The 14,539-nt window shown below is 53.8% G+C and overlaps 1 protein-coding gene across 1 annotated transcript; it reads left to right on the top strand.

Moving 5' to 3' along the window:
* Window positions 1-223: 223 nt before the first annotated feature.
* Tspan32 (tetraspanin 32) lies at window positions 224-13,518 on the top strand. Its single transcript, XM_041666524.1, has 9 exons — window positions 224-289; window positions 844-958; window positions 1,865-1,962; window positions 6,150-6,224; window positions 9,926-10,027; window positions 10,538-10,624; window positions 11,973-12,056; window positions 12,304-12,395; window positions 13,437-13,518. Exons 1-9 carry the CDS (start codon window positions 224-226, stop codon window positions 13,516-13,518), a joined length of 801 nt encoding a protein of 266 aa, XP_041522458.1.
* The last annotated feature ends 1,021 nt before the right edge of the window (window positions 13,519-14,539 follow it).

The raw sequence follows: 14,539 nt of genomic DNA, 5'->3' as shown, positions 1-14,539 counted from the left end.
TTCCCCAAACCCAGTCACTATGTTAGAAGGGCTGTTGACAGATGGGAGGGCACAGCCTACCTACTGGGTCAGCTGTGGTCTGAGGTTCCCCACCCAGTGGGGAACCACAGAAGGGAGGGGAGAGGAGGAAGGGAGGAAAGAGGAGGTGGAGGGAGGGGAGGGGAGAAGAAGAGAGAGGAGAGGAGAGGAGAGGAGAGGAGAGGAGAGGAGAGGAGAGGAGACCATGGAGCACTGGAATCGAATCAAGATTGCCAAATGCCAGATACTGATCACCAACTTCTTTGTCTTGGTAACATGCAAGTGGAACAGAAGGAGTGGGTGGGCAGGTGGGCAGTGGGGCAGTAGGGGAAATAATTCACCATGCCCGGGTTCCTCCAGCACTGTGGTCTCCCCTCCCTTGACACCACAGTTGCGCAGACTGGGTCTGGGTCTCTGGTGGCCACCCTTAGAGGACTGTGTATACACGTCCTTGTAGCTGTCACCCAAGGGGCAGTGAAGAGCCTGGGAGAACCCAGGTTGGCTGGTGATTTGGAGTGTGCAGGGACAGCCAGGAAGGGGTGCTGCCTGGGATCCGGGAGAGGACAGGGATGCAGGGTCTCTGCAGACAGTTTGATGTGATCTTCTGGGTCCCTAGAGAAAATGGGCACGAGTATATGTGTTGCATACTTATCTGTATGTGATAGCCCGTCTGTGGAGGGCCCGTCCCTCCCATCCACAGAAACATGTAGGCCTCCCGCAGATGCCTTGCGCCTGGAGGGAGCCAGCTTGGGGCGCCCAGAAGCCCAGGCCCCACACTCTGTCACTGTGGGAGGGCTTTTGCATCTATGCACACCTCACTTTCAGCTGCTGGGTCTCTCTACGGCCACCATGGCAGTGGTCATTCACTTTGGAAACCGCTTTACTGTCATTCGTCAAGTAGCCCTGGAGAGGAACCCCTATGAAGGAATGCACTATTGGGGTAAGTACAGCCAGAAATGGCTGTGGAGCGGGAGGTGGGAGGGCCCCAGGGTCAGAAGCACCTGGGAGGAGTGACCAAGCCCCAGACAGTCCTGACTCCCTGGCCCTAGGCTTTGGGCAGAGTCAGAGGTCGGGGCAGGGAGGAGATGCCCTAGTGTCCTGGTTTTACTAATAAAAGTGGGGAGATTTAGGCAACATCAGGCATTCCTGCCCTGGTTCTCCTACCACACAGGACAGTTCAAACTGTGCCAGACCCCAGATCTGTGCTTTCAGGGCAGGGATCAGATGGCCTATGGGACTCGGTAGTGAATACCATATTCAAAGGGCAGAAAATGCCTAGCTAGGGCCAAGTCTGCCAGAGTGCCCCACCTCCACAAAAGCAAGGCTTTAGTGAGGGGGGGTGTTCCTGATAGGAATGCAAAGAACCTAGGAGGGTAGGAAAGGGTAAGAGAAATTGAGGCCCCTGAATGGGGGGTTGTCAGCCCCAGTTCCTAGGCCCCCTGCTTTCCAAGGTGCTAGGCCCCGCCCACGCAGGAAGCCTGGGGCCTGGGCCTGGGCTGATAAGGTCACAGCCCCACACTGCCACCTGTCACTAGAGCATGGGGATGTGGCTTCAAGATAGTCTGTGAGGCAGGGAAGGCAGTAGAAATGGGGGAAAGAATATGGTCCCTAGCTTGTTCCCTGATCTTCCCCCTTCCTTCCCAGTCTTGGGAGGAAACAGGCTATCAGGCTATGAGACACCCCTTCTTTTTGGGCCAGAGATATGTGCCTTTTGGGACCTCCCTAGAAGTTTAGTCCTAGTTCTGTGACACCCGCCCCCCCCCCCAAAAAAAGTAGATTTCGGATCCAACCTCCGTGCCCAGTCCTCATGCTGGGTCCCTAACCCTCTGCCTCTCCCGTTCCACAGCCTTCTACTTGGGGATCAGCCTAGCAGGTCTACTGAGCCTGGGCGCTGTCCTGAGCACGATAGCCACAGTGAGGGAGGCCCATGGCCTCATGGCTGCGGTAAGTTCTGTGGTCGGCCAGATGACCTCAGCTTCCAACAGGGACAAGAGCTGGAGAGAAAAAAGCCAGGGAATTGCCTGACCTCAGTCAAAGTACCCTAAAAGGAGGACAGGTCAGGGACTATGCACCAGTGAGTCTCTCTACCTACACAGTTAGGGCCTTCCACTTGGCCAGACAGGACTCTCCCACCTAGGCTGTCACTTAGTCCCCACAGGGCTCTATGCTACTCTGCCTTCCCCAGATCTAACAATGGTTCTACAGCACCCCTGAGAGAGAGTTGGTACTCTCAGCCCTGGGGCCATCTCCAAAGACCTTGGGAGGGCCTGGTTCTGATGTCTAGCTAGGTCTGGACACAGGACCTGGTTCTGATGTCTAGCCAGGTCTGGACACAGGACTGGATGAATTTCAATTCTCATTAGAAGACCAACCAGGGACAAGGAAATCCTGTTCCTGCAGCCTGGGCTTTCTTCTCACACTATCCCTGCCTAGCCGCTGACAGGAAGTTTCACAACCCCATAGAAGAAAGCCCTTGTTGCTGCTGTAACTGTTTCTCCATATGGGTGTCCTAGTGTGCCCCTACAGCCCTCAATAGTTAATCCAGGTTCTGTCTGTCAGGACCCTCTCCATGGCCACCCAGTCCCCGTTTGACCCAGGCTTTCCCAGTTACCCGAACTGAGGCAGCTCCTTCCTGATGCCCTGGTCTCTTACCTGCCCCACTCCATTCCAGGCATAAGATCTCATTTCCCTTCTCCATCCATCCTTGTGCCCCTGTTTGTAGACTCCCAACCTCTGCCTATGAGTGACTGGGGGAATCCAAGAACCCTCAGGAACCTGAGCTGGAGGCTATGCTTCCTAGATAGACCGAAACTAAACTTGGCAACCTTGTCTTCATGTTCAGTGTATTTGCTGATGACCCTTGGTCTCCAAAGACAGTGACAGAGTCACCACCTTCCCAAGCTCCTCCCTGTCCTGCTTGGCAACTTGATCTGTGGACATAAGATTCCAGGAGCTTTAGAACCCACCCAGGCCTCCCAAGTCCTCAATCCCTCAATTCCACCATCCCTGACAGACTCAGGGCCTGGTGCAGTACTGTTATAGGGACAAAGTCACCCCCTAGCTAGAGCTGCTTCAGGGACCAGCCATAACTGGGTGGTGGACTAGGCAGAACCTGGCAGCTTTAGCCTCCCCGGGATTCTTGCTCTGATGATACAGGGGCAGGGATAGTGCTGGTCGTGAATAAACACTAAACAAAAATTAGCCTGGATTTGCCTCCCAGAGGGAGGCCCTAGCGAAGAGGTCACAGAACTGGTGGACTGTGACCCCAGAGGATTTGTGTCTTGCTGGAAGAAAGCATGGAGGAAAGACAAGATGGAGGCAGGGGTATGCCGGAGACAGGCCGAGAGGCCTGCGCCTGGATATAACTTCAGCCACCAGGGGGCACCATAGTCAGCATGAAGACTGTAAAGCGGGAGGCGGGAGGCAGGTGGGCCAAGGGGCCCAGCTCTGGATCAGCTCATTCCACTCAGCATTCCCAAGCTCCTCCCATGTCCTGCTTGGCATCTGATCCGTGGGCAAAGGATTCCAGGAGCATTAGAACCTACCCAGGCCTTCCAAGTTCTCATCCCTAACAGACTCAGGGCCTGGTGTGGTTATACGTGTTTCAGCTAAAAGACAACATTCAGATTCCTTCTGTTCAGAGTTGTATTCTCAAGGTCACTCCAGGCCCAGTGCTCTGCACTTTGCTGAATCCCTAGCACCCTCTACCCCAGCATAGACAGTAAGCCCAGTTCAGTCACCACAGGGTCCCTGGGAGCTCCACTGGTCACAGGGCCTTAGTGTCATGTTTATACTTGTGCCTGTGTGCACGGTGGGCACCGTCTGCCTCTTCCTGCCCGGCAGCTGCCTGTGTACTGTCACTGGCCTGCATACTGGATGGAGCACGTGTAAAGCACATATAAAAGGGTCTAGGGAGGGGAAACATCCCCCTTCGTGACTCTGTGCCCACTGCCCCCCTCCATGCTCTTTCCTGCCCCGCCTTCTGAAACACAGGAAATGAAGGAGCTAGCTAGCGGCAGGAAGCAGATTCAAGTTGTTTACAAGTTTATTTATTCATTTATTTTCATTTTGAACGAATAGAGAGAAAAATGGCGACAGTTAGGCCTGGCCCAACCTCTCTCAGCACTAAGCAGATCTTAAGACCCTTTCTACATACACACACAGAGAGGGTGTGTGAGAGAGAGAAACAGAGAGACTAAAAACCAAAAAAGACAGAGGGAGGAGGGAGGGAGAGGGAGAAACTCCCTCTTGACGATGAAATGGTTGAAATGGTTTCTGGAAAGGGCTGGACTCTGCAGCTGGCTCACAGCCTCAGCTGGGAGGCAGAGTTGAGGAATGGCTTCCAGACAGGGAAAGTCAGCCCTTGACTGCCAGCAAGAGGAAAGAACAGAGAGGAGGAGAAGGAGGGAAGAAAATGTGGAGGAGAGAGAACAAGAAGGCAGCAGGAGGAAGGAGGGGGAGGAAGGGCTAAAGGCAAAGATAGGAGCAGCAGCAGCAGGCAAGCCAGGGCCAACTCCAAGATAGTGATGCAGGCTCCAGGTCGGGCAGGAGAAAGCAGGGAAAGGGGGCACCCCACCACTGCAGAGCTCACACCCACCCAAGTGTGAGGGGGCAGTGCAGATGCCCCCAGCTCTTTTCACACACTTGGGAGAGCTAAGCTGCCCCTGGCATAGACTGTTTGTTCCTGTCCTCCTGGCCTATGACTGTAGGCTGCTCTGCACACTGGCCACTTTTCCCAGAGTGAGGCCACGGCTACTCATACTCATGCCAGTGACACTTGGGAGTGAGGTGGTGGTTGATCCAGAAGGCTCCATGGTCACCCGGGACCTCTGTGTACTGGGAGGATCTATGTGCATGGCACTGGTGCTGACAAGAGCACAGGCAGCGGCTCCGAGGTCACCCAGATGGGAGGTCACTAGATGGGACTTTGGTGGGTGCTATTGAGGAACAGGGTTCTTAGTACAGAGTGACCCTGTGAAACTAGTCACAGAAGGGCAGGGACTTGTGCCAGTACCTGTATCAGGGGAGAGATGGGCACTGCCCTCTAGTTCTGTAAGGAAGTCAGCAGTTGTACCCCGACTAAAGCCAAGAAGGAAAGTGTGGAGTATGTAAAGAAGTCCCTTTTTAGCACTTGGGGTGAGGGGTAGGAATGGGATGACCACAGGGACCCACACTGGTGTAGAGGAAGGGTAGGAAACTCATGAGGAAAGGAAGGTCACAGTCTGGGGTGCCAAACCTATGCCCGGGGTTGTGGCCTGTGGTTCTCTATGAGTCAGGCTGTAGAGGTTAGGGTTTCCTTGGAAACGGGTTTCAGAAACGAAACAACAAAGGGCCCACAGAAGGCGCCCTGTATGAGGGGGCCATTACCTACCTTCAAGGGAGACGTTTCTGGCTGGGGATGTGGGTCAGTTGATCGAGCGCTTGCCTAGCACATATGACAGCCTTGGCTGAGATACTACACTGACTAAAACATCGCGGTTGCGTACCCCTGTAATCAGCGCTGAGGAACTGGAGGGTCATGAGCTCAAAGCCAGCCTGGGCTACCTCCATGAGCGTCCACCTCAAAGGAGAGGATGGCAGTTAGGTGAATAGGGCTGGGGCAAAGGCTCAGCAGTTACAAGAGCTGCCTGCTCTTCCAGAGGATCCAAGTTCAGTTCCCAGAAACCACAAAGAACTACTTGTGGCCCCTGTTCCAGAAGATCCGATACCTTCATCTGGTCTCCCCATATATGTGGAATAAAATACATAAATATAATTTTGTTTAAATCTAAAAAAAAGTCTAAAGGGCAGGGGTAGAGGGTTCTGATGCCAAAATTTCAGATCTGGGGAGGCACTGCCTGGCCCTCCTGGGGTCACTATTCCTCCTAGAAGTAGCTGTAGTGAGCTAGGGCCTCTACCATATTGGAAAGGCCTACCATTCCTAAGGAAGTATGTGCCACCTTAGGTCCCAGGTCCTCCAGAGGCACAGAGGAATCCCCAAAAGAGCCTCCCCCAAGCAGTAGTTAATGGAGCGCAAGTCAGTAGCTCAGCCCAGGCCCCTTGGGGAAGCTACCTACCTACCTGGTACCCCCGCCCTACCTCCCCAGGCCACATACCTGGCTGTACAGTGACCAGGCCATCTCTGTCCCCAGGGTTTCCTGTGCTTTGCCCTGTCATTCTGTGTCCTGGTGCAGGTGGCATTCTGGAGATTCCACAACCCCACCCAGGTGAGTGCAGCCAGGACCCACTACCTGGACCAGCCTGGTTCTTTGCCCAGAGTTTCTGTTTTACCCTTACTCCCTACCCAAGGAGACCCCCAAAATGCTCACGCCAATCCTGATATTAAATGAAAAAAATATTTTTCTATGGTCCAGAAGACCTGGAAGAGGGCCGAACCCCAACAACAGCTTGAGAGCATGGGTGTCCAGACTTCTGCCTGAGGCAGCCGGGCCAAGCAGCATTTGGGCAGAACCTTCCCTGTCCACTGACGGGTGGTCTGGATGGCTGGTCACAGCGTGGGTGGCCTCAGTCAAGACAGCTGCCAGGTATCAGGGGCTGACCTCGGGTTAGCCTGCAGCAGCTGCAGCCCATCTCCCTGTTCTAAAACTGTTTATATTCTAAGCCCTAAACTCGGGGTGCAGAACAGGCAGAGGCCTTGCAGGAACCAGAGGGCAGGCAGCAACTAGGGTTTAATCTACAGAAGGGAAAGGGCTTCTTACTCCAGTCCTCTTAAGACTGGCCGCTAGGGCAATTCTCCAAGGCCTGCCTGACCGTGGTGGACTAGGGTTATTCCTGGACCCTGGCCTGCTGGATTTCTAACTTCCAACATAGCCCTGAGACCTGGTGAGCTACCTGGAGGTAGCCTCGGTGAAAGTACCCTAGGTTTAAAATCAAGGGTGGCAGGCCAGTCCTTTGTCCTCCCTGGGCCTCTGTGTCTGCTTCTGTAAATGGAGAGTAGAAAGCCCTGCTGCAGAGCTACTGCATGATGGAGATGAGCCAGCAATGGAGGGGCAGTCCGGATCCTCTGCACTCCCAGGTTGTCTGGAATGTGGACCTAGTTCTGGGTTGTCCTGAGGAATGAGCCATGTGTGGTACCAAGCACAGAGCCACCATCCTCCCATCCTCCCATGTTCTCCCTACCAGCGAACCAATCCAAGCCAAATAGGTCACAGCCTTAGACTTGGTCCTCCTAGCTGCCCCCAGCCCCATGGGTAAGAAAGAATACAGGAATCAACTAGTAATGCTTAGAAGCCACCCCAGCTCCCCAAAACCTCCCTGGAAAGATCCCCAGGACATCCTAAAACAAGGGTCTAGCAAGAAGGTAAGGGCAGACAAGGAGGAGACCTTGACTGTCTCTGTAGACCAGGCTCTGGCCTGAAGTGAGGATAGGGTGCTCCTTCCTGATCCCCCCTCCTCCCAGGACACAGGCCTTGGCAGGCACCCAAGGTTGGTGAGGATAGTGGTGTGGCCCAGCCTGCTATGTACTGAATACAGAGAGATAGGGCTATTCATTACCCTCACTGTGGCTTCAGAGCTGCTCTGCCGCAATCTCCCACTGTCCCCAAGGAGCGGAAAATGAATTGTTTAACTTTCCTTAATAATTCATGTCAAGACCAAGCACAGAACAAACATGTCTATGTAGCTTGGGGACCCAATGCTGGTCCACAAGCCACCTGCAGCTCCACGTGGGGTCCTCCTGGCCATGGCTCTACTACCCTGATCTAACAAACGTGGGGGAAGGGACATCACCAAGCCTGGATAGATATCACAGTGTCCTGGTCTTAGGAAGAAAGATAGGGGGATCCCCTAGACATTGCTCCTCAATCTGCAGTAGCCTGGGCTGCCATGTCCTGCACAGATCCAGGGACTAACCTGACTGAGGCGGCAAGGGAATGAAGAAAGGACAGACACACAGACACACACTGGAAAGCTAGAATCGGGCAGTGAAAGCTGCAGTCTCTTTGCCCCCAACAGCTCAGTGTGTTTATTATCTACAGCTGAATAAGGAGGCGGGGTTATTACAAGCAGATAAACAAGGAGAGTGCGTTTATCACACACAGCTGGACAAGAAGGCGGTTTGAGCTGGTCTCAGTGAGACTCACGGAATGGGACGCTTTGCCAACATCTCATGGATCTGAGGCTTTGGTCTGAGGCTTGACAACAAACACCCACTCAGGACAACACACTTACAAAGGAGACTTGGTACCCCAGAAGCTGCTTGCCAACCCTGCAGACACAGATACTTGCTGGAAGGGACCCTTGGATAAAGGATGTGGAGGCTTGGGAACCTGGCTTAGGAAGCCTCTGGTCTACCTTCCCTATTCCCATGAAAGAACTACAGCCTCAAGTCTCTCACAGAGCAACTTAAATGCCAAAGGGAGTGCAGATGGCAATGCACAAACCCCACCCCCCACCCACTGCCCTAGTGCTGGGCTCTGCAAAGAGTCCAGCCTGGTCTCTAAGGCCCCAGAGTCCGGTTTTGAAGTCTGGGCAGACCTCTGTTGTTCTGCTCATGGTGGGTGGGATGCTGGGCAGAACCAAGCTGAGCTGAGCTCTAGAGCTGATGTCATCTCTATTGTCCTGTAGGAATGACAGTGGACAGAGGGCCCCTGGGCGCTGGGACATCCCTGAAAACTGGCAGGACTGATGAGGGAAATAAAGTCAATTGTGCCAGGGAGTGGTGCAAAAAGGGCTAGTCCAATAGTGCCTACTTGTTTCAGCTACCTGCCCCACCCACGCAGCTCCAGGCATTCCCAGCCCTCCCCAGGATTTGTTCTTTTAAGGACACAGTAAGCCCACAGGCTTGAGGGAGCTGAGCCCATGAGAGGGCTCTGGCCCAGACTAACCAGCAACCAAGGCCAGCTTGGCACCTGCCCTGGGTGGGGGAGGGCTGGGGCAGGCTGAGCTGGGGATGACTCATGGGGATGTCTGGCTCTGTTGCATGGATGGAGAGGGAGAAGTCGGTGCCAGGACCAGCCGTTAGCACGGAGTTCCCCTGACTCCTACAGGGCTCTTGGGCCTGGGCTGGACTTGGTTACAAGAACCTCTGACTACCTGTCTGCCCACTATGGCCTGCAGGCACCTGGTGAGTGAGGCCCATAGTGGAATGGACAATCAGGCTGTGGGACAGACATGCTTCCTCTCTGAAAGGCATGAGTGACCAGGGGAGACATAGGGCTTCAACACCAGTCCAGCCATTCAGGACAACACTCTGTGTGACCTGGCTGCTGGCCTAGCATAAGGCTGGGAGTCAGGAGGACTCAGGGTCTTCAAGGCAGAAAGACGTTGGAGGACATGCCCTGAGCCAGAAGATCAGTGAGTTCCACATATTTGGGATGCCTTCCTGGAAGAGATGAAATTCCAATTTGTCTCTGAAAACATATTCGGCCTGGGGGAGGACATCTTGGGGTAGCAATTGAGCACAGTAGGGAATCAGAGCTAGGACACAGAAGCAAAAAAGTCTAGGCTGTTTTGTGTGTGGAACAGAAGCAGGGCCAGCCTTGGCCCCACCCAGCTTCCTTCTTCCTCTGCTGTGTCCCCCTGGATCTGACTCCAGGTGCCCTTACCTTCCCTGGTCCAAGACTAGAGAGAATCTTTCCAGTATTCTGGGTAGTTCTGAAGAAGGGCCAACAAGAACCTTAGGGAACAGAGGAACTAGTCCAGGCTTCTGTCCATGCTTCTCAGCAGGCTGGGCCTATTGCCTATATCCAGATGAGCAGGATGCTACCCCATGCTACCCAGAACCCACCTCTAAGGGTGGGTAGCTGAGATCTACTGGCCTCTTCTTTAACCCTTGGGAGTTCCAGGGGCAACACGCAAGCCGTAGAATTGCCATGGTAGGAAGAAAGTTCCTGGAAAAGGAGGCCCAGGGTGTGGGCTTCCCTGGGTCTCCCTCAGGCCATTGTTTCCTGGGATGCTTTTGGTGCAGGTGGAGGATGCAGTATTGGACACCTATGACCTCGTGTATGACCAGGCAATGAAGAGCCCATCCAGCAGCTGGTGGCAGGAGCTGGCCACCATCCAGGACACGGTGAGCGAGGGACAGGGTGGTCATACTTGCTGTGCCCCCAGAGAATGGGTGCCAGACATCCTCTAGAGTCAGCCATCCTGGCCAGGCTTCTAGAGAAGATCCCAGGACACAGGTCCCATTGTGGGTAGATGACTGGGATCTCACCCATCCCCCTCTGTCCCTAATAGGACTGGCTACCCAATGTAAGTACAGAATAAAAGGGTAATGTCCTTGTTCAACATGGACTGAAAATTCTAAGAAGGAATTGGGTATTCTTCAAGGAGGTAGGTGTTCAGGCACCAGGCAGGCAGTAGGGCCCTGCTCTACAGGGACGAGGTCCTCAGAGAGCTATGCCGTTCCATCACCAGGGCTAAGGATATTTTTCCAGCAGCAGCTGTAATCCTGATTCCTGGCTCTGGTCTCTTGGGGGCCCCAGTTGCAGAATCGCCTAAGTTGCTTATGCTTTGGTGCCTTAGTTTTTCCATCAGTCAGTCCTGCCCACGCTATGCTCCTCTCTGGTTTGTCTTCCAGTTTCTGTGTTGTGGGAAGAAGTCTCCTTTTGGGTTTCTGGCGAGCACCAGAGCCATCCCATGTCAGGGCCAGGAGGCCATGAGAGAGGTGAGGAGGAGGGGGACGAGAGTTTCTGTACTCAGATCAAATGAAGGTTGGGCACTTCAGGTTCTACCTGTGAAGGGACATCTTCATCCTCTTTGCCCCTTTGGCCTCTCACATTTTGGGATCTGTCCAAAAGTCTCAAGGATGTACCCGCCCCCCGCACACACTGCCCCCCCCCCCATGATAAGTGGCAGGGGGCTAGGAACTTACAAGATGGCTAGCTTGACTTGGCTCAACTCCCTTCTGCAGGCTAGCATTGGGTATGTACCCCGCCCACTCTCCTCCTCCTTCATGAGGCTTCCCCAGGCCATCAAGCTCCTCCCCCACCCTCCCCTCTGAAGCTTCTAGAAGCTCAAAGCTAAGGCTCTATATAATAAGGTGATTGATTTACTATTTAGGAGGAGTAAAAAGGGGTCCCCCAGAAAGAGCAGAAAGTGCCAGGGAAGGGGCAGGGAGGAGCTCTTCTACCCTGAGGACTAGGCCCTGACCCACTCTCCCCCACCCTGGTCCTCTCTCCCTACCCAGCCCCCTCTTTGTTCCATCCCCCTGCTATCCTGGAAACAAACCAGCCCTATCTCATGGGGAGAGATGTCTGGCTACCCTCCAAGAAACAAGAGGGTGGGGAATGGCTCAAGGCCCAGCAGGGAAGGGAGCTGGCCTGATGGGAAGGGGCTGAGAGTCAGGGAGTCCCATCCACCCAAGAACAGTCCTCAGGTCCCAAATCCAAAATAGCTCAGTGCCTGCCTCCTGTTGCAGGGTGGCCAGGGACCACAGATGGGTTACAAAGGACCCCTGGTGGGAGAGAAGCCAAGGCCAGCTCAGGCCAGCAAGGCCAGTTCAGGCCAGCAAGAGGATCACTTACTTGCCAAAAGGCAAGAAAGCCCCCTGTAGGGCTTCACATGGTCCAGGCTATCCCCAACAAAAATGCCAACATCTGAATGTCCCAGAGGTCAACTGTCACCTTCCTATGCCCATAGCAAAGAGACCTGCAGGTCCAGAGTCTCTGCCCCCACCACTAACAGCAGGCCCTGGGAACTAGAGTACTTCCATCCTGGACTGCCTGGAGACAAACAGCAGCCTAGGGAGGAGCTCAGGGCAACTAGAACAGGGCAGTGAGCCACTGCCCCCACAGAGACTGGCGCCATGGCCTCAGTCTCAAGCTTCCTAAAGCCTCTTTCCCAGAGGGTTCAGCAGTTCCCCTGGGGAAGGTACACACCTTGACTGCCCTGGCCTTAGCACTGGCTGAGCAAACCATGCAGCCCCAGGGGCTTCTAGGAGAAAACTGGAATGAGGAGAGCCACACACAGAGTGCAGGGAGGGCAATCAACCATGCATGTTGTCCTCTGTGCAGGACTGCCTACAGAGGATCGGGAGCTTCCTGTGGACACATTACAGTATCGCCTCCACCCTGACCTGCACCAGCCTGGCCCTCACGGTAGCCACCAGTTCTTTCCTTGGCCTCCTTCTATCCCGCCCCACCTTGCTGCTTCCCAGACAGAAGCAGTCCTGGGTTACTGCCTCAGACTGACCCTCTTTAATCATGGCACTGCCAGGATCTTCCAGGCCCAGTCAGCAGGGAGGAGCCAGCCCCTGACCCTGGGAACTTCCCTGGAAGTGGGAGGCTCTGCCATCAGGACTGTTGGTGGCTGCTGACGCCTGGGCATCTCTCCTGATTGCTCCAGGTGTACGCTATGATGCTCTGCGCCTTCCTGTGGTTTGCCATTCACTCCTACTGTGGCTTGGATCGCAAAGGCAGATATACCCTCACCCCACGGTAGGCCCCTCTCTCTCTAGAAGAGTCTTACAGCACCACAGGGTCCCAGTGTATCTATGCCTCCCACGGCAGATATGTTGTTACCCGTGCCCAGTAGGGCAGGTATGGCCTCCGTAGGAAGCCCTTTGGAAGTGTAAGGTAAAATGACATGCCCTCCTCTACTCTGCCCATTTCCAGTTTCTGATGAGACCTGACATCACCCTGCCACCAACACAGAGATAGGAAGATTCCAGCCCTGCCTCCCCACCCCCTGCGGCCCAGAGCCAGGCCAGGATAATTGGTCTTAAGGAACCCCAGGACTCCTCATTGATAGAATCAGGAAGGACCCAGTCCCAGCAGCCAGGAAAGCCCTTCTGTTCCCAGAATACTTAGACCCTGCTGTCAGCAAGCTCCATCCACCCATACACCAAGCGCTCTGACATCTGGATTCCTATACCCAGCATCTGCACTGGCCCTCTACGTTCTGAAAATAGCCAAGCCATTGCCTCCAGAGCACTCTGGGGCATGTTTATAAATGTTCGTATGTGTGCACAAATGAGTGTGTAGAGGCTGGAGGACAATACCTGTTGTTATCCTCAGGAATGCTGTCCTGCTCTGACATAGAGTCTCTCCCTGGCTTGGAGCTCACCAACTAAACTAGACCAGCTGGTTAGAGAGCCCTGAGAGCCTCTGTCTCTGCCTCCCCAATACTGGGATTACGAGCATGCCCCACCACACCTGGCATTTTTAGGGTTTTAGGAATCAAACTCGGGTCCTTGTGCTTGCAAAGCATTTTTTATATTCATTCATTTATAATTTATTTAATTGGCAGGAGGAGGGGCGTGTGTACATTCCACTGACTGAATTATACCCCAGTCCTTCTTACAGTACCTTCTAGAACATTCTGAAACAGCCTCACCACCACCATTCTGGGATGGACTTGCAGTCCCTTCTAGAATGTTCTACAACAGCCTCTTAGTCCCTATAGAACATTCTGGAACAGATTCCCCAGTTCTTTCTAGAACATGCAGAACAATTTCACTGTCCCCTTTTGCTTCTCAGAGCCCATGGCTGCCAGCCCCAGGAACCTAGCCTCTTCAGATGGACTAAAGACGGAGTGCCTCAATGCCCCTCTGAAGCATAAACATTTGCTAACTATTCGACATCCCTCTGAAGCACGGGTGTTTGCCGATCATCGGGTCTAGTAGGATGCTTGCTGCCTACTTGCCCACAGAGATGAAGACGTTGGTGCTGAGCCCTCCATGATCCACCTGGTGGGGCAAGGGAAGGGGAGGAGATTCTATCAGTGTGTTAGTTACTTTTACACTGTTGTGGCCAGACACCTACCAGAAACAGGAAGGATTAGAGATTCTGGTCCATCACAACAGGGAAGGCACGGAGCGGTGGCTGTGTCTACAGCAGCAGGATCAGAGGGTGGCAAATGCTGGAGGCTGGATGTTGAGGTAAACTAACTTGCTCTGGGTCATTGTGGAACAAAGGTGACTTTGGCTCCATAGTCCCAATAACAAAATACACAGAACCACATGGCAACAGCCAGGTTTTTGAAAATGGCCATGGGTCTGTTAATGCTCCTTAGTTTAGGGAGAAGAGGTCACCATATCCTCACCTGTGATTCCAACTACTGCTCCCTCCTGCCAAGGAAGTGTTAGGATCTTGGGAGATGCTGGAATGTGAAAAATTACCTGAAGCCAGGTCTCCATGATCCAGCATCCATGAGGTCATCACCCACCATGGTGGGGCTTTTTAGGGGATGACACTGTTTGGGGGTTACCCACGCTCCCTATAAGTAACTCCTCATCCCAAGAAATCCATTGGTTCAGGTTGAAACTTGGGTAGAATCCTTTCCATGCCCCATCAGGGGTGACCAGTTTCCTGTTCATGTTTCCCAGAAAAAAGTAATCGCAGAGAACAGGTGGAGTGGAACAAGGGGCAATGTCTTAGGGTTTCCATTGCTGTGAAGAGACACCATGACCACAGAGACTCTTAGAAAGGAAAACATTTAATTGGGGGCTGGCTTACAGTTCAGAGGTTTAGTCCATTATCACCATGCTGGGAAGCATGACATCATGCAGGCAGACATGGTGCTGGAGTGGTAGCTGGATTGGCAGGCAGCAGGAAGAGAGGGTGCCACTGGGCCTGGCTTG

Source organism: Microtus oregoni, unplaced genomic scaffold, assembly GCF_018167655.1.
Source record: "Microtus oregoni isolate MIOR12 unplaced genomic scaffold, Mior012 000016F_ref0000370, whole genome shotgun sequence".
NCBI lineage: Eukaryota > Metazoa > Chordata > Mammalia > Rodentia > Cricetidae > Microtus > Microtus oregoni.
This window is presented reverse-complemented; position numbering and strand designations above follow the sequence as displayed.